An 18598-nucleotide genomic window follows, 5' to 3' on the forward strand; every position below is an offset into this window, starting at 1 on the left:
TTATAACACTTTAGTAAGGGTTTAGATAATAAAACTGAGTCGTTAAATAGTACTTTGTAGCAATTTGCACAATAGTTTAGTTTGTTTTTTTTTTTGCCGGCAGGCTGAATTTAGCTGACTTTGATTCTAACCAATTTTCAAGGAATGTCTTGGAATATTTTGTTATCATCTCTAAAGGAATGGGAAAGTCTTGGAATATATATATATATATATATATATATATATATATATATATATATATTTTTTTTTAATCACAGAAAATATTGTTTGATTGTGAAGACAAACAAAAAAACATGAAAAGATGAAATAGATGCAATAATACACCTAAGCAAAACATAAGTAAAATATAAGCAGAACATAAGCAAAATATAAGCAGAACATAAGCAAAACTATACTATTATTCTTATCAAGAAATCAAAAATTCGTTTCTTAAGCTCGTTATCTTTTCAAATGTTTTTACTTACAAATGAAAATTATTATATTAGAATGATAAATACTATTTTATCAATTAAATTAATATTAAATAAAATTAATGTTTGATGAATTTCATTCTCATACCGCTTAACACAAAAGATACTGTAAATTATTGTAGATTGTATCATGATGAGACAATGACGTGATTAGAATATACAGTGGATTTACTAGCATATCTGACTTTATTATTGTGAAATCTCTAGAAAATAATTGTCCTTGACAGTATAACCTTATTGATAATCTGAAGTTGTTTTTATATATATATGTTCTCAATACATAAACAGTCACACTTTAACTAGTTGGAAGATGTAATTTACATCATGTAAACATTTTGGAACACTATATCATCTATGTGAAGTTTGACATTAAGGATCCATCGAGAAAACCACAAAACTCTGAGATAAAGTATCAAAACGCCAACAAATTGGCTCACCTGAGCTAATCTTGGTCTCTGTTGTCAAAAAAAAAAAAAAAAAAAATATCAAAACGCCTTTATATTGTTAGATAATGATTAAGATACAAAATAAAATAAAATAAAAGTAAACGAAACACCTTACCACAAAAAATAAAATTACAAAATTCAGTAACAATTCTGATATAAACAATACAGTAAAGAGTAAACTTTCCAAATGCTAAGCTAAAAACCTGACGGCTACAGCTAAAACAACATGAATTACCACAACCATTTTAGAAATCTAGAGACAAAGAGTCTTTACTTTTGTTTCACAGAAAACTGCTTATTCGTCGATGGATTTGGTAAGAAGAATCTGATAAGTGTTAATTTAATAGTCTCTCCTGGTTTGTGTCCATATGGGTTTTGTACAGCTACCAAAATACAATTTCACTCTCTGGGTCGAGCAAGCCATAAGGAGCTAAGAGCTCGTAGCCGCGAGAAGTAATCATGAATTGCAAGTAGAGCACGTGCTGACTGCCGCGTTGTTAATACTCTTATCATCTGTTGCAATGTTTGTAGTCTCAAATTATCAGCCTGCCACCAACCACAAGGATCATCATTAGTAATTACCATATACTCTAAAGATATAATCTCAATACATCACAAGCGGTTGTACCTGGCGGATAAATCCTTCGAGGGTACCTAACTTTCCCATTGCCATGGCCATCTGACCCATGTAGCTCGCCACATTCCCTGATGAGCTTGAACCAAGAGTCCCGCTCGACAAAGTATCAGCTAGAGACTGTTGTAAGCTCTCCATCCCTTGAGACAAAGCATCTTCAGCCTGCTGCGATGTCTGTTGCAAGTTATTTATTCCCACCAACTGTCTCTCTGTCATTGGCTCCAACTGATTCGCCAAAAGCTGTTTGCACACTTTTTATTATGACCATTCTTCTTATGTTCTATGTAAAAACAGATGTAACAGGAGAAAGACACTATGAAATAAGACCTGACCTTGAGAAGTTCGGATGAACGAAACCCACCGAGCCACAAAAAACATCTCTCAGCTGGTGTTTTCCACATACCAGACAGAAGGTGAAAGACATCATTTTTAGCTGCATTGCTCTTTATCCTGAAAAGCTCCTCATAGTGAGCCATCACACCATCAACTATTGTTCGAAGCTCAGCATCACCTGCATGGGCATTTAGTGCAGACCTCAGCTCGTTCATTTGCTTGTTCTTTTCTTCCAGCCACCGTGAATGTTCAGCATCAAAAGCCAAAGCACCTGAAAGAAAAGATGTAATGCTTAAACAAGAACAAATCCATGAGATTCGATCTTTTAAGTCTAAATCCACAACAGTGCTAATTTGATGGAACAGTTTTTGCTATCAGAAACACGTCAGTCAGCCATTTACTCTGACAAGCCACCATATTGTTATGGGATGACATGATGTAACTCACTGATCAGTCTACACCTTATCAACAAACTAGAAGCCAAAAAAAACACACTAATAGAGAATAATCAACTAACCATTTCCACCAGTAGAATGGGCTTGGTCTCCTGTGCTTGAAATGAAGACGCCCTAAAAGCGAGAAATTTCCTTTATGTATACAGAACCACAAATTAATAATCAATGGAAATAAGAAAACAAATTTGAACCTGCTGTCTTGCTCTTTGCAGCTCCTGTTCAAGCTGGGTAAGTTTCAAGCGACTGTTCTCCAGCTGCTGAACATACGCCTATAGAGGGAACAATTGAAAGTAATTAAGGTTCTTCTTCTCGGATGCATCAATTTAGAGAAGAAGAAAAAAAGAGACCAAGAACCAGTGGAAAGTTTTACCTTTTTCCTCAGTCTGCTTTTCCTTGCTGCCTCGCGGTTTTGAGCAAGCCTACGAAGGGTCTATGGATCAAAATATAAGGAAAGAAAAAAACAGATTATACATTGGCTCAATAAAAATAGTTATCTTATCTACAGAGATGAACATATCACCTTTTGATCCATCTTTCCCTTCGAGCGGTCACTAGAATCAGAAGCAGCAGTATTCGCTAATGCTCCCTCGGACTGCATGAAAAAACACCAGAAAAAAATTTATTGGTCCATCAAAATCACACTCGTTCAAAAAAAAGATAAGTGAGAAAAAAAATAGCCAGATTGTGAGCTAACCCCGAGATCTGGATGATCAGTGTCATCATCTGTTGAGACATCAGTTCTTGGACTGGTATCAGCCATATTACTTTCTCACCACTGTTCTGTACTAACACGTCGTGATAACAAAGACAATTTACACTAGTGACTTCTCTTCTCGTAGCAAATTCTTGAGATTTCTCTTGCTTCTAAGACTGCTGCCAAGATTCGGAAAGAAGTTAACAAAAAGTAAAAGACAGAAAGAACGAAGTCAGCTGATGGAGGTATAGAGAAAGATATACGGAACCTTACAAGACGAACAAAAAGAAAATGAGTCAGGAACAACTGTTGGTCATCTGGACCATTGGCTGTGCTGAATGAACATAGAAAAAAAACAGTATTATGTACAATCTCGTTCGCTAACATAGTTTTTCAATTATGGCCTATATATGAAGTCAAGAGACAATTTCTCTAGTAAAATGGCCGCTTATGTTTCGGTTAACAAACCAGAAAAAAATGAATGCTGGAGATTCCTTTAGTTATTCAACACAGAAGTATTCCCCAACTACCAAAAGACACAAACTCAAGACTATAAGAACCATTGGTTTGTTGTGCCTAACAGATGCCAACCAAATGGGTACCAAATACGCAAAACTTATATGTACAGAAGCAAAGCTAACTGAATGGGGAATGTAACTTGAAAAAAAAACAGTAAAACTATTAGCTGCAACTGCAACAAATAAAACGAATGAAGACCCTCTGCTGTATATACACCATCATAGATAGTCCTAAAAAAAAAAAACTAACCTTTAAAGCAATTCAATTTGATTGAGTAGAGTGATAAAACCAAACCCTAAGAACTTCAGCAGCTTGATTTGCAACTACTGTAGCTAAGAACAAAATCAAAACTCAGGTACTCAAATCTGAGTTGACTCGACCTTTCTACTCAGTATTCACACCAAGCAAAGTAAAAAGACTAAGAATTTAAAATCCTAGCTCAATCGAGAACTTCAATTAAAGGTGAAGCTATGAATTCAAACCAAGAAATTACCACCCGAAACAGAACTTTAAAAGATTAGCATTTAAATCCAAAAAATTACAAAAGTTAAAGAACAAAAATCACCAACTCTATATGAACAAAAGCAGAACTCTTTAAGCTTCTGAAAGTCAACTAGGTTTAACTTCCCAAAGACAAGAAGACAAAGATAACAAGAAGTAGCTTCAAATGACTGTGAAGCAAACAACACAGAGAACCCTAGAAAAAGAAAAGAAAAAACTTGGGTTGATGAAGAAGGAACTGACCTGGTAAAAAATCAAATCTTTTGAAGTGAAGAAGTAAAAGGGGGTTTGAATTGGAATCGGATTGAAACAAAGAAGCAGAGAGAGAGAGAGACACGATCCGAAATACCAATCTCCGAGACGTCGTTTTGTCTACAAATCTACCAGTTCCCAAAGACTCACTCCTCTCCCTGAAAAAAACGGAAATTTTCAACCTAAACCCTCTCTACTCTTTTTCTTACAATTACCTACCTCATTCTCTTAAAATTGCATAAAACACCCTTATTTCCAATTCTGTCTGATTTTTTGGTTAGGCACACCTGAAAAACCCAATTTTAAAAGATTTGTGACAATGATGTTCAAAGCTGAATTGAAAATCATAAACCGGATTCTCTGATTTATCTTTAATCAGCCAATCCAACCAAACTTTCATCATGGCCCCTGTTTTAGCTTAATATATCATAATATTCTTCCAAGTGGTGGAAGTAGGTGAAGTCAAGTGTGGTGGATGAACACACACACTGGCTGAGTTAGAGGGTTTTGAAACTCATAAAATAAAGAAAAAACATAGGACACTTTGTTTAGCTGTCTGTGGAGGGTTCCATTTATAGGGTTAATGAGCCTAAATCATACCAACAAAATAAAATCTATCATTGTTGTACAAAACTCGTAGTTTAATTTTTCTTAATTACCAAATAAAATTATAGTTTGTCCTGATATGTGTAATAAAAGATCCTCTGATATTTATTACATTATTACATGATTGCGTTCTCACTTTTTACAACATTTGACCTTATTTACTTTGTCTAAAAATTCTCTGCTTCACTATCACTGTCACTCTCACTCTTACTTGCTTCACTCATTCACCAGATCCTCTTTCAATCTCTTTAATGGCTACCAGATTCAAGAACCAGTTTTCAATCTCACTAGCTTTCACATTCTTCTTCTTCACTTTGGCCTTCTCTTTCACAGAAGACGAGGAGCTTGGTAATCTTCTCAGATTCAAGGCCTCCATTGATGATCCAAAAGGCTCTCTTTCAGGTTGGTTAAACACTTCTTCTTCTTCTTCTTCTCACCATTGTAACTGGACTGGTATCATATGTACCAGAGCTCCTTCTCTTTACGTTTCTTCCATTAACCTTCAAAGTTTCAATCTTTCTGGTGAAATCTCTGACTCTATTTGTGACCTCCCTTACCTCACTCACCTTGACCTTTCCCAAAATTTCTTCAATCAGCCAATCCCACTTCATTTGTCTCGCTGTGTTACGTTAGAGACTCTGAATCTCAGCTCTAATCTCATCTGGGGCACAATCCCTGATCAGATTTCTGAGTTTAGTTCTTTGAAAAATCTTGATTTGAGCAGCAACCATGTCGAGGGTAAGATTCCAGAAGACTTAGGTTTACTGTTCAATCTGCAAGTTCTCAACTTGGGAAGTAATCTGCTCACTGGTGTCGTCCCTGCTGCAATCGGGAAGCTAAGTGAGCTTGTGGTTCTTGATTTGTCCGAAAACAGCTATCTGGTTAGTGAGATTCCTTCTTTTATTGGGAAACTAGACAAGCTTGAACAGCTTCTGTTGCATAGGTCAGGCTTCCATGGAGAGATTCCCACTTCTTTTGTTGGTTTGACAAGTTTGAAAACTTTGGATCTTTGTTTCAACAACCTGAGTGGTGAAATCCCTCGATCATTAGGAACTTCTCTCAAGAACTTGGTGTCCCTTGATGTCTCACAGAATAAGTTATCTGGCTCTTTCCCTGGTGGTATTTGCAGTGGTAAAAGGCTTATTAACCTTTCTCTCCATTCAAATTTCTTTGAAGGGTCATTGCCTAACTCCATTGGTGAATGCCTTACTCTGGAGAGGTTTCAAGTGCAGGACAATGGATTCTCTGGTGAGTTTCCAGCTGCGTTATGGAAATTACCCAAGATTAAGATTATTAAAGCCTATAATAATCAGTTCACAGGTCAAGTGCCTGATTCTGTGTCTTTGGCTTCTGCATTAGAGCAAGTTGAGATAGACAACAATTCCTTTTCTGGTGAAATCCCTCATGGTCTTGGACTGCTTAAGGGCTTGTATAAGTTCTCTGCTTCTGAAAACGGGTTTGGTGGAGAGTTACCGCCTAATTTTTGTGACTCACCTGTACTTAGTATCGTAAACATCTCTCACAATAGGTTCTTAGGGAAGATACCAGAACTCAAGAATTGCAAGAAGCTTGTCTCTTTGTCTCTGGCAGGCAATGCATTTACTGGAGAAATCCCTCCATCACTTGCTGATCTACATGTTTTGACTTATCTTGATTTATCTGAGAATAGTCTTACTGGTTTGATTCCTCAAGACTTACAGAACCTGAAGCTAGCTCTCTTCAACGTGTCATTCAATAGATTATCAGGTGAAGTACCTCAATCTCTGGTCTCCGGGTTACCAGCTTCCTTTCTGCAAGGAAATCCTGAGCTTTGTGGACACGGTTTACCCAATTCTTGCTCCTCTGATCGGTCTAGCTTCCATAAAAAGAGTAGTAAAGCGTTGGTGTTAGCTTTGATATGTTTAGCACTTGCTATTGCCACTTTGCTTGCAGTGTTATACCGGTATTCCCGAAAGAAAGTGCAGTTTAAGGGTACTTGGCACTCGGAGTTTTATTATTCCCTCAAGTTAACCGAGCATGAGCTGATGAAAGTGGTGAATGAAACTTGTCCTTCCGGGAGTGAAGTGTATGTTCTCAGTTTATCGAGTGGTGAGTTAATAGCTGTGAAGAAGCTCGTGAATTCTAAGAATGTATCCTCAAAAGCTCTGAAAGCTCAAGTGAGAACCATAGCAAAGATACGGCATAAGAACATTACTCGAATTCTTGGTTTTTGTTTCACAGAAGAATTGCTCTTCTTGATCTATGAGTTCACACAACATGGTAGCTTACATGATATGCTATCAAGACCTGGCGACCAACTGCAGTGGAGCATTAGGTTGAAGATAGCACTAGGTGTTGCTCAAGCATTGGCATACATAAGCAAAGATTATGTGCCGCACTTACTCCACAGGAACCTAAAGTCAGCAAACATTCTCTTGGACAAAGATTTCGAACCCAAGCTCTCTGATTTTGCTCTTGACCATATTGTTGGAGAAACTGCTTTTCAGTCTCTGGTACATGCAAACTCCAACTCCTGCTATACTGCACCAGGTAAAATGTCTAGAACTACTGAATTTTTCTGTTATGATGTTCTGAAACCTTTAATGATTTTTTTTATTCTTAATTGGATACAGAAATCAATTACAGCAAGAAAGCAACAGAAGATATGGATGTTTACAGTTTTGGTGTTGTACTACTAGAACTTGTAACGGGGCAAAGAGCAGAGAAAGCAGTAGAAGGCGCGTCTAGAGAGTCCCTTGACATAGTGAAGCAGGTCAGGAGGAAGATAAACCTGACAGATGGAGCTGCGCAAGTTCTTGACCAAAAGATCTTGTCTGATTCTTGCCAATCAGACATGCTAAAGACCTTAGACCTTGCTCTAGATTGCACCGCCATTGCTGCAGAGAAACGACCTTCATTGGTTCAAGTTATCAAACTGCTCGAGGGTATTAGTTCTTCTGCCTCAGCTTCTGCTGAGAAGTTTCCAGTTTCCGCATAAATAAAGAAAGCAAGAGAGACCATTTCTTGTCTGTGGTTTTAACTTTAAAATCAAGTTTTTATTGAAATCGTCCAAGTGCAAGATGGTATGATTTTTGTTTGTGTAAAATTAGAGTATGTATTAATGTACATTGGTCATTTGATGTTCAAGGACAATAAGAATTGGGTTTTGAGTGTGCTTCTCGTTGAGCTTGGAATTTCCGCAGGCGCTTTTTGGTCAAACAAGCCAGGTTTAGGCTTTTCCAAGGAGTCTGTATCTTTCGTTAGTCTGAGAAAAACTGAGCTTATCCTTTTCTTCAGCGGCTTTGTTGATGCTGTAGTATGGAAGAGGTCTTGATGTCTCTCCCTCTTTGTTTAGAGTCATAGAAAGCGTAAACTTATCATCAAACTCTGCAACAATGTCTGTCAAGTGGCTACAAGAAGGAAGACAATATGAAACCGGATGGACTTGCCGAGGAAAACCGCTCGTTGCATCTCCAGATGAGCTTCTACTCTCAAGTATGCACTGGAAACACAGAAACATTGTAGTTTTAGTCTTTTAGCAAGATAAGTTTTCTTTGTATCTAGTCATTGAAGGACTGAAATAAGTAGATCAACCTGAGTGTTGAGTTCCTCAAGAACAGTTCCTGAAACAGGATATGGGCAGAATTCATCGGGGGTAAAATTGCATAAAATCCTTTTTATTAAACTCAGGCCAATAGATGGGCAGACCTGTGAAACACAAAAAAAAAATATATATATAAACCGGAAGTTAGATGAAGAAACCAAGCGACTATGAAGATCACAGTTTCAGAGTGTTAATAAGCAATACTAAATCATGAAGCATACATACCTCATCTCTGGTGGAACTTTCTACAAGCATTTCTTTTGGTAGCATAAGGAGATCGCTCAGTTCATTGAGCAAGTGGAAAAGTTTAAATGTCTCATCCCCTTTTTGCACTTGTTGCTCCTTTTCCAGAGAATGATCAACATCGATCTCAAATGTGTCTGTAAGCAATCTCGACCAGTAGCCAACCTGCATAAACATTTATATTAGCATACATGACTCGTGACTCATTTCACTTGAGATTTCAAGCTAGAGTAGTAAATTGCTTGGGATTTGGGAAGATGGGATATGTACGACTTCAAGTGAATACCTACCGTGTTTTTCAGTTTTACACCAGATTCAAAGCTCAAAACCCCTGCTGGAATTGGCAGAACTCTTGGGTCAGTAATGGGATCAGAGACGGGATCAGACGATGTCTGATGAGCCCACTCACGGAGAATAGCATTAAACATAGCCACATCAAGCCTTACAATGCATTGCTCCATAACCTACTTAGACAGAACATGTCAGTTTAATCCAGAAGAAAAAAAACCATTCCACTAGAAGTAGGGAAGTAAAAAGAACTATACCATTCTGGTCAATACATGCAAGCAGCCACATTTACGCTTTGCTGCTTGAACAGGACAGAGCCGTTGAAAAGCCTCCTCAAAAGCTCTTTTCCAAAGGTTCACAGAAAAGCTCTCTTGTAACTTGTCACATGTTGCTGGTTCTGAAAAATTCCCCATGATTTCACCCATCGTCGAGTCTACTCCTTGAGGTCTCATGTGAACCATCATTACCTAACGGAAGGAGTGGGAATCTAAAGCCATTTAACATCTGCAGCTTACTGTTAAGAAAGAATGATCTATGGCTTTTTTTGGTTTTTACCTGTGACCATATAGATTCAACTACTTGGGTGAATAAACATGATTCAACTCTTCTTAATGCTGTTATCAGAGTTCTTACATCAGTCCAATCTTCTTCAAGAGAATTTGATCCATTTCGATTTGTGCCACCAAATTTCTGTGAAATGATCTCTCGCAACATGACAGTGTTGGACAACCAGTAAGTTAACCTGAGCCAAAGAAAAGACAAGCAACATAATAAGGTTTACAGGATCCTATAGAAACATATATACAAGAAAGAATGAACATCTCTTTTTAATTACCTTGGTACATCGCTTCCACATGATTTCAGCACCAATGACAGACCAGACACAATGTTTTTGGTCACAGAGATTAACTTGTTCTCACTCTTATTTTTTCTAGCAAGTGCGTAGAGTCTAAAAAGGTCTCCTGCAGGTCTGTGCAGTTTGTGTGATGAGCTCTCATGTTGTGGAAAAACAGAGTATATTGACATCTCAAGAGCAGCCACTTCTCTCAGCTCTTCTTCAAGTACCAAGATTCGAGTTTCCAGGTTCTCAATCTTTTGAGTAAAGACTTTCTCCACTTCAGTCCTTTTGTTTTCCTTGTACACAAGTGTTTCATTGTCACTTTCAGTGTTAACAACGATGTTCAAAGCATCTTCAAACTCGTCATCTTCTTTTGCATCATCGAAAGGTATGGACTCAACTGCTGAAGCAGATGAAGCAGAGGAAAAAATCTTGTTTTCAGAGGTTTTATAAGACGATAAATCAGAAAAAGCTTTTGCCTGGCTTTTACTGGATCTTACGGTCTTTCTAGCAGCGCCATGGAAGGTCTGGGATCTTGATCTAACCGAATCAACATTGTTCCGTCCCTTTGATGATGTTAATGGTCTATCCTGGGAGCTTTTGCTCTTGGAAACCGTTGATTTCCTATCTGATTTCTTCTCTTCAAGTAAAAACAGATCACCTTGAGACGAAGACACAGACTCACTGTTTGTTTCAGTGTCTGATTCATCACAGTTTCCTTCTTCTCCACAATCCACCACCAGGTTCCCATCATTTCTTGATTTCCCTTGAGCATCATCCATGTAATGCACCTTCACATTGTCATAGACTTCAGAAGACTCTGATCCAGTAGTTGAATCATTATTTACAACGATGGAACAAGGCTCAGAAGCTGTTGTCGCATCCAAAACTCTGGAAACTAGCTGAGCCGCATTCAACGGTTTCAAGCCATTCCCTTTACTACTACTACTACGCGGCTTCTGATCTTTCTTTGCTGAATTGGCAGCGGTTCTTGGCTGCGAAGTCGAATTCCTTGGCCTCTCGAATCTTTTCATTGCCTTCTAATCCGAAAAAAAAAATCACCTGAAAAAGTTCTTTGCAAGAGACTAACAACAATGACGTTGGACTTCTCAACAATGACGTTGAACTTCTCAAAGATTCTCAAAAGAACAACCCCAATTCAAATCACATGATCTGCAGAAGAAAGCAAGAAACTTTATTGCCTTAAAGTTCAATAACAAAAAAAAAAAGAATGATAGATTAGAGATAGATAACTTGAAGGCTGAGATATGTATGCAAGAAAGCTTAAAAAGCAAGCAAAGACAAGAGAACATGGATCACCGACTAAAAAATTGTCGAACACCTTATGGACATCATTAGACTTGTCTTAACTGGTGACAGCAACCGATGTTTCCTCATAGAAAAAAAACAAACATTTCATTCATTCATTCATGAGATTTTTGAGATCACACTAATTAGTATTTTTAAAATAATTAAACCAAGTTGCAGACAAGTTTTATATTGCCGCTAACCACGACACATGGGTGCATCAACAACATATGAGCACGTCTTTGTCTCTTTACTATTACTTAATTAAACACACACAAAAACCGAGTCTAACAACAATGAGCACGTCTTGATTCTAATGCAATGAGATCAATGAAATCGGAAACTTTTATGAATGTGTACAACAAACCTGAGACGAAGAAGATTGGGCGAGATCCAAGCTGTTTAGTGATTTTTTTGAATCTCAATCAAGAAAAGAGCAGAGCAGAGTCAAAAGAGATTATTTTTTAAGGGAATGTAACAGTTATGGTTTGTGAGTGTGTTTGTGTTTGTGACTCGATCGGGTTTAAAAGAGGATTAAGAAGTCTCTCTCTTTCTATGAATCGGTCGGTGATTAGTTTAATATCAAAATTAGGATGGAATCGGTTACACCTACAGGTCGTCATCTTCTTCTCAAGACGTTTTACCATATTTTTTATTTTATTTTTATTATACGTTTAATTTATGTGTTTCCAAAATTAATAATTATGGAATCCCAAACGTTTGTGTTATCATCCACGAGACAATCAATAAACATGAATTAATGGGTAATTAATTTTAATGTTAATTGTAAAATTCAGTGATTTAATAGCGTTGGTTTGAAAGTGAGAAAAAAAAAATGAATGTTATCTTATTAACGCATAAAAATATAAAATCAAAAGAATTAAATGTTGTAGGCTAAAAAGGATTATGCATGTGGGATCTCTAGAGTGTGAGATATCCCATGAATCACAAAATTTGAAGAAGAGAACATATCTGGATCTTCAGGGTTACTATAGTGTCTGTTGGGGTCACCTCCACAGTGTAAATCTTTCTATCGTCGTTGTTAATGAATACGTGCATCGGTGCATGGAGGCCCGGCCGCCCGGCTCAATATATTATTGGGCATGTGCTATGTTGAAGTTTTTATAAAGTTATAGGCTTAGATATTTGATAAGTTAAAAAAAGGGACCATATTTTGCAATTATCTAAGAATTTAGGATCTTAAAATGTAAAGAAAAAATAGTCAAAAAACGAGACCAAAGGGTGAGCACACCCTTTGGTTTGGTATCTGACCAAAGGGTGAGCACAAGACGAAGATTTACCAAGTCACTAGGTAAACTGGTATCTGAACAAGCCACTAATATCTGAAGTACGATGGCTATCGTCGAGTTGTTGTTTCTTGCTCGTCTAACATCTCTAGTTTTCAATGTTTTTATCACTTCTCTTGTTTTGTGCTAAACTGTTTGCGTCTTTACAATTTTGGATGAAATCATCCAGTGGCAGATGTAGAAAAGTTTTTTGGATGGGGAAACAAAGACACATATAATTGATAATATTGAATTTATATTATGAAGTGTTAAATAAATATATATTTGATAATATTATTATCTTGCATTTTTCATAAATTTAAATTTTTGAATTAAAAAATGAGCCAAAATTATTTAAGTGTTGCTTATATTAGTTTATAATTATAATTAATTACTTGTATTAGATATGTATTTAATTTAATAATAAGAAAATGCACATTTACAAACTTAAAATTCACAATAAATTATAAATACATATATTACATTTAAACTAACATATCTAACCATATCACGCAAATTTAAACTCTAAAATATAATAAATGATCTACAAAAGAGATAACGGAAAAATGTTAGTAAAGCTAGTATATTATTAACATTAAACAATATTAAGTCAGTCATATGTTTACTATACAATGCAAATATGAATTAAATTTGTTAAAGGTAAACTGGAAATAGAAAAATAAAACAGAACTGAAAGAATATAATTTTATCTACGGGAAAAAAAATAGAATTAAAAAAATTCATCGCAGTATAAAAGGAATAAAATGCAAAAAAATAACATTAAATTCACGGACTCGTACTCTCGAACTATGACTCTCACATAAAATGTTCCATTGCCAACTGAACTAAAGAAGCAACCAATGTACACGTACTGGCTAACTTTTAAAAACGAGTATGTACATGTCATTGTCAAAACCAAGAATATTTTTTTTTTTAGACAAAAAAAAAAAAAGAAAAGAAAAGAGTATTGCATTTTCAGACAGAGGACTTTTCAGCATCTTGAGGTCCACCATCATCACTTCAGTTCTGTCTTCCCTTCCTGTTCTTTTTTTTTTCCATAGACCGGGAAAATCAATACCTCAAAGAAGATACAAAAGTAGCAAACTTTGATTGATATCTGTGTTGGGTTTTTATACAAAGACGACAGACGTCTTTAAAGGTTGGAAATTTCTTGGATCTTTTGCTTCAAGCCCCTTCTTTGTTAAGCTGAAGAATCCATTCACCAGGTTTAGATACTCCTTCAATATAGTCTTAGTCTTAGGTGTTGAATTCTTCAGTTTTCTTTATTCTCTCTGTTTCTCTGCTTTCATGATTGCTTTTGTCTTGGAAGATTTTGACCTTTGGAGGGATTTTTTTTTTTTTTTTTGGTTTACGTGTTCATTGGTTCCAACACTGTAGAAGTGAAATTGCTTGCGATTAGATGTTAACAAGCTCAAATTTTGTGTCTTTACGTTCTGTTTCATGGGTTTAGTGCGCTAAATTCTGAATCTTTTACTTCATCTTCAGTCTATTGTTCACAATAGTTACTGTTTTAAACTCATGAAGAGCTTTATTGCTATGTTATTCCGTTGGTTCTCACTTGTAATCTTATAGGCTTGTTTTGTTGTTTACTTTGATTCAGTAACAGAGATTTGGAAGAATGGGAGATACTAGTCCAAGAACATCAGTCTCAACAGATGGCGACACTGATCATAATAACCTAATGGTTAGCTTGTAAAACTTGACTAGATATTTGCTTCCCTATGCTCATTAAATGGCCACAAGTTTTGAACTTAAACAGTATTTATGCAGTTTGATGAGGGCCATTTGGGTATTGGTGCTTCTGATTCTAGCGACCGTTCAAAGAGTAAAATGGATCAAAAGGTGATAATACAGACATCTCTATTATTGGAAGAGTTTGTTTTTTTCCTGTAATTGAGCCTTTCAGTTATGTTATACTTGTTAATTGTTGTAATCAACAGACGCTTCGTAGGCTCGCTCAAAACCGTGAGGCTGCAAGAAAAAGCAGATTGAGGAAGAAGGTATACTTAGATTTATGCTCATTGTTTCAGTTCTTTTATGTATTCTACAAGCGTAGCTATTTGCAAACTCTAAGATGCCCCTTGGTCACCGCACTTTTAGGCATATGTTCAGCAGCTAGAGAACAGTCGATTGAAGCTAACACAACTTGAGCAGGAGCTGCAAAGAGCAAGGCAACAGGTTTTAATTGTGTTCTGCTTTTTTTTTGTGGATTTATGCTATTCTACATACATTAATAGTTTCTCTTGATCTTAGGGTGTCTTTATCTCAAGCTCTGGAGACCAAGCCCATTCTACTGCTGGAGATGGTGAGTTTGCTGAATCTCTGTCCAAAGAGTTAGTTTTGGTGCAAAAGTTTTATAGTTGTGTTGGTTGGGTTCTCATGTGAGATAAGTTATTCATGCTTGTCTTTTACAGGGGCAATGGCATTTGATGTAGAATACAGACGATGGCAGGAAGATAAAAACAGACAGATGAAAGAGCTGAGTGCTGCTTTAGATTCTCACGCGAGTGATGCTGAGCTTCGGATAATTGTAGACGGAGTGATAGCTCACTATGAGGAGCTTTACAGGATAAAGAGCAACGCAGCTAAGAACGACGTCTTCCATTTATTATCAGGGATGTGGAAAACACCTGCTGAGAGATGTTTCTTGTGGCTTGGTGGTTTCCGTTCATCAGAACTTCTCAAGGTAATAATTTAAAACAAAAACAGACCAATCTGTTTCAGTTTATCCGAGTCTCCTCCTGATGATGATTTGTCTTTACCAGCTTATAGCGAATCAGTTGGAGCCGTTGACAGAACAACAATCACTAGACATAAATAACTTGCAACAGTCTTCTCAACAAGCAGAAGATGCTTTGTCTCAAGGGATGGACAACTTACAGCAATCACTCGCTGATACTTTATCGAGTGGGACTCTTGGTTCAAGTACATCAGGGAATGTTGCTAGCTACATGGGTCAGATGGCCATGGCGATGGGGAAGTTAGGTACCCTTGAAGGATTTATCCGCCAGGTACGTTACAATTTATGTTGTTTACATCTGATGAAGAAAAAGTATGTTGCAGTAATTTGATTAGCTTCATCATTATGTTTTGGTGGCAGGCTGATAACTTGAGGCTACAAACATATCAACAGATGGTAAGATTATTAACAACCAGACAATCGGCTCGTGCTCTCCTAGCAGTACACAATTATTCATTGCGATTACGTGCTCTTAGCTCTCTATGGCTTGCCAGACCAAGAGAGTGAACCAACTATACCACGATTCTCCTTCAAAGAAGGTACCACATAATTTAAGATTCTTAGCATAAGATTTGACGACTTTAGACACATGTAGCTTGTATACTAAGAATATGATTATATATTGTATTGTGTTGTAATATCTGAGTTTAACGTATCTTGATATCACCAATTTACCATAGTTCCTGAACATTTGGCACAGCATTAGGAGACTAAGTGGTTTAACTCAAATGAGAATCAGAATCACTATTGAAGTGTTTCTCAAGTTGGCGTGGTAATTAAACAATGCAACACACTTCTAAATCATTTGGTTTGTACGAAATATTAACACAATCATGCGGTATCTAAGCATCACCGAATAGTATATGACAATCAAATATAAGAGGATAAGCTAAAAGAAGGAGTTGGTCTCGGTCAAGATGATGAGAAGAGAAACGACGAAAGCATAGTCAACGCCTGCACTTATTCTAACCACAAAGTCTTGTTTCCCTTTGAAATATCCTCCAAATGTCGACTTCTCCTTTACCTGATAACAGTATCCAATTATAAAACAAAGTCCTATATGTGATGCGGATGAATACTAAAAAGTTGAGGATGAAATATAACCTCAGCAACGAGAGTGTCTGCTTGGTAGACCTTAGCGGAGTCGTCGAAGTAAGTGCCAACAACGCTGAAGTTGCGGACTTGGTTATTAGATTGAAAGGAGACATCGAGGCGTGCCCTCCATTGAAAAGGATGAGAACGCTGCACTGTGAACATCAGCTCCGTTGGATCAGATCCTTCTCCTCGGTGAACCGTCCATCGGTGATTCAACGACGTCAACTGTGTATATTAGTTTTTTGGTTACAAAAATGTAAAACAATCGGTTAAGTAAGGATAACCGGTCACACTATGTCGGTTTCGGTCTTTTTTACTCGGTTTGGTTTCGTGGGATTTTGAGACATATGCATGCATTATGCATCTAAAAAAAACATTTGGTTCGGATTCAGATGAGAAAAATATAAAGAAATTTAACTAATTCTAATTAGTACTGTAATGAAAAAAAAAAAAAATTGAATCAACATTGGTTTATCGAGGTTTGTTTCGGTTACATTATACTTAAGTTTGGTTAATTTCGGTTATTATGCATATTATTACATGGAAATCATATTGGATAATAAGCAAGTAGGTAAATCAATCACCTTCTCGCGCATGGTGAGAAGAGGGTAACCGGCGGGGTCACGGAGAACGCGTTTCTTGTTGAAGCTGTCGTGAGGACCATCAACACGAAGAACGACGTTAGACTTGATGTCAACGACCTCCAGCTTCGCACCGCTCAGTCCTTTACAATTCTTCTTGACGGTAAGCTCGAGCGGGTAAGGACAGCAGAAAACGTCACTCACCACCACCACGTTCGTGTTCTGCGCAGCCGCCACGGGCACTCCGTACGCGTACCCGTTGTTCATTTGCTGATACGGTCCATACGGATCCATTATTACGTTCCCTTGTTGATTTCTTGAGTCTCTCTCGATCTTTTATTCCCTATTTGATTAAGGTATCTGATTAGTTTGATTAATTACAACGACTCTTCAACAGTGTCCTCCATATACATTATATAGAAAACATAGATCTTTGCGTGTGTTGGCGCCGGTCAAGAGAACCATTTATTTTTTAATACGGGTTTTGTATACTTTATTGATTGGGAGAATGGTCTTCGTCATTCAGTTCAGACTAGAGCTCGGATTTGAATAGTTTATAGAGATTTAGAATCCTTGTATTTACAGCTCTATATGCGATACTAGGATAAGCAATTGTATAACTCGGTTCGGGCTAGAAGTTTCTCAGAAACAGTAATAAAATAATCAAGCCATTAAAAATAAAAATAAACATAGTCAAAGGTAAAGTTATCGGAAACCTTCAAAAATCAAACATATATCGTCTTTCAACGGTCACTAAATCATTATTATTATTTTTTATTTTATTTCTAAGATATCTTGTTTGAATGCTTAAGAAAGATATATTTTATTTGGTTACCTAGAAAATGATCCTGATTTATATCTAAACTAGCATTATGATCAGTGAAATTGTTTTATGTTAATTTTAAGATCTAATTCTCTTCATTGAAGAGTTTTACACTTTTACTGAACTTAGGAACAAGCCGGTCTGGTCCTGTCACAACGTACTAGTTTTGAAATAAATCCCAGACCAGAGCAATAATTTGTCTTAATTGTTTGATCCAAATTACAAACATTTGTATAAGAAAGCAAAGGTAAATCAAAAGAATGACACCTAAAGAAGCTCGGGTAATATTTTTCTCTACAAACTGTACTTGGTGAGAAGTATTTGTACATATGATTTTGTTACTAAAGTACAATAATAAATAAATAAGTTGCAGAAAACGTAAATTAGCATTTTAGGGCTTATGATTCTAAAATCCCCAAATTTTTAGGGTTTTAAGTTGAAAGAAAAAAAAGTTACCATTTTTGTTTGATCTAGTGAGGGTTTCCAGAGAGAAGATTTCCATATAAGAGCAATCCTTTCGAACTCATCGGTGATTTTGGCTTTACTTGGGATTCCGAATTTGGGTTTAGCTTTTGGGTTCTTTAGGTTGCTCAAACCAACGAGAAGACTCTCAGTGGAGAGGGTCGACAAGTAAACTTGGGCTGCTCTGATTCGTAATGTAATCGCTGTGTTCCTCGATGAAGAAAGTGAAATTGGAGTTGAAATAAGAAGACAAGTAGTCTATGAATCTAGAGATGATAAAGTCACAGATTTTGGTGGAAATGAGCTCATAGAGAATGGTTCGGAAGAGGATTGTGAAGGCGGAGAACGACGTGTAAATTGAGAAAATTGCAAAGAGTGAAACAATTTTAATGGAGAAATTTTACGCCATTGTTTGATTTG

The 18598-nt window shown here is 36.7% G+C and overlaps 5 protein-coding genes across 19 annotated transcripts; 2 read left to right on the top strand and 3 right to left on the bottom strand.

Moving 5' to 3' along the window:
* Positions 1-1008: 1008 nt before the first annotated feature.
* LOC104768895 (transcription factor TGA2) lies at positions 1009-4504 on the bottom strand. Of its 12 annotated transcripts, none has more exons than XM_010492977.3 (10): positions 4296-4504; positions 3301-3366; positions 3033-3211; positions 2859-2930; positions 2709-2768; positions 2530-2607; positions 2401-2452; positions 1883-2154; positions 1545-1790; positions 1009-1462 (listed from the first exon to the last, which is right to left on the bottom strand). In XM_010492977.3, the coding sequence occupies exons 3-10, from the start codon at positions 3096-3098 to the stop codon at positions 1316-1318; spliced, it is 993 nt and encodes a 330-aa protein (XP_010491279.1). In that variant the 5' UTR covers positions 3099-3211; positions 3301-3366; positions 4296-4504; the 3' UTR covers positions 1009-1315. The 12 variants fall into 12 exon arrangements, with proteins under 12 accessions (XP_010491279.1, XP_010491278.1, XP_087361690.1 ...); XM_010492976.3 differs by having other exon boundaries at positions 3306-3366; positions 4296-4488; XM_087505564.1 differs by having other exon boundaries at positions 2709-2757; positions 3033-3208; positions 3306-3366; positions 4296-4483.
* Positions 4505-4904: 400 nt separating this feature from the next.
* Positions 4905-8066, top strand: LOC104768897 (probably inactive leucine-rich repeat receptor-like protein kinase At5g06940). The gene is made up of 2 exons (XM_010492985.3): positions 4905-7439; positions 7523-8066. The coding sequence occupies exons 1-2, from the start codon at positions 5162-5164 to the stop codon at positions 7885-7887; spliced, it is 2643 nt and encodes an 880-aa protein (XP_010491287.1). The 5' UTR covers positions 4905-5161; the 3' UTR covers positions 7888-8066.
* LOC104768896 (uncharacterized) lies at positions 7924-11739 on the bottom strand. Of its 3 annotated transcripts, none has more exons than XM_010492982.3 (8): positions 11538-11739; positions 9860-11035; positions 9580-9766; positions 9282-9491; positions 9027-9200; positions 8719-8901; positions 8484-8597; positions 7924-8391 (listed from the first exon to the last, which is right to left on the bottom strand). In XM_010492982.3, exons 2-8 carry the CDS (start codon positions 10894-10896, stop codon positions 8119-8121), a joined length of 2178 nt encoding a protein of 725 aa, XP_010491284.2. In that variant the 5' UTR covers positions 10897-11035; positions 11538-11739; the 3' UTR covers positions 7924-8118. The 3 variants fall into 3 exon arrangements, with proteins under 3 accessions (XP_010491284.2, XP_010491285.2, XP_087361686.1); XM_010492983.3 differs by having other exon boundaries at positions 11183-11668; XM_087505560.1 differs by having other exon boundaries at positions 11117-11668.
* A 1652-nt stretch (positions 11740-13391) lies between these two features.
* On the top strand, positions 13392-15894 carry LOC104768900 (transcription factor TGA5). 2 transcript variants are annotated; one of them, XM_010492990.3, is made up of 9 exons: positions 13392-13682; positions 14078-14161; positions 14248-14319; positions 14418-14477; positions 14578-14655; positions 14731-14782; positions 14892-15163; positions 15243-15488; positions 15578-15894. In XM_010492990.3, exons 2-9 carry the CDS (start codon positions 14096-14098, stop codon positions 15722-15724), a joined length of 993 nt encoding a protein of 330 aa, XP_010491292.1. In that variant the 5' UTR covers positions 13392-13682; positions 14078-14095; the 3' UTR covers positions 15725-15894. The 2 variants fall into 2 exon arrangements, with proteins under 2 accessions (XP_010491292.1, XP_010491293.1); XM_010492991.3 differs by having other exon boundaries at positions 13441-13615.
* A 41-nt stretch (positions 15895-15935) lies between these two features.
* On the bottom strand, positions 15936-17277 carry LOC104768898 (protein LURP-one-related 14-like). The gene is made up of 3 exons (XM_010492987.3): positions 16897-17277; positions 16322-16537; positions 15936-16241 (listed from the first exon to the last, which is right to left on the bottom strand). The coding sequence occupies exons 1-3, from the start codon at positions 17185-17187 to the stop codon at positions 16107-16109; spliced, it is 642 nt and encodes a 213-aa protein (XP_010491289.1). The 5' UTR covers positions 17188-17277; the 3' UTR covers positions 15936-16106.
* Between the last annotated feature and the right edge of the window lie 1321 nt (positions 17278-18598).

This window comes from Camelina sativa, chromosome 20, assembly GCF_030686135.1.
Source record: "Camelina sativa cultivar CO46 ecotype springtype chromosome 20, ASM3068613v1".
Lineage (NCBI taxonomy): Eukaryota > Viridiplantae > Streptophyta > Magnoliopsida > Brassicales > Brassicaceae > Camelina > Camelina sativa.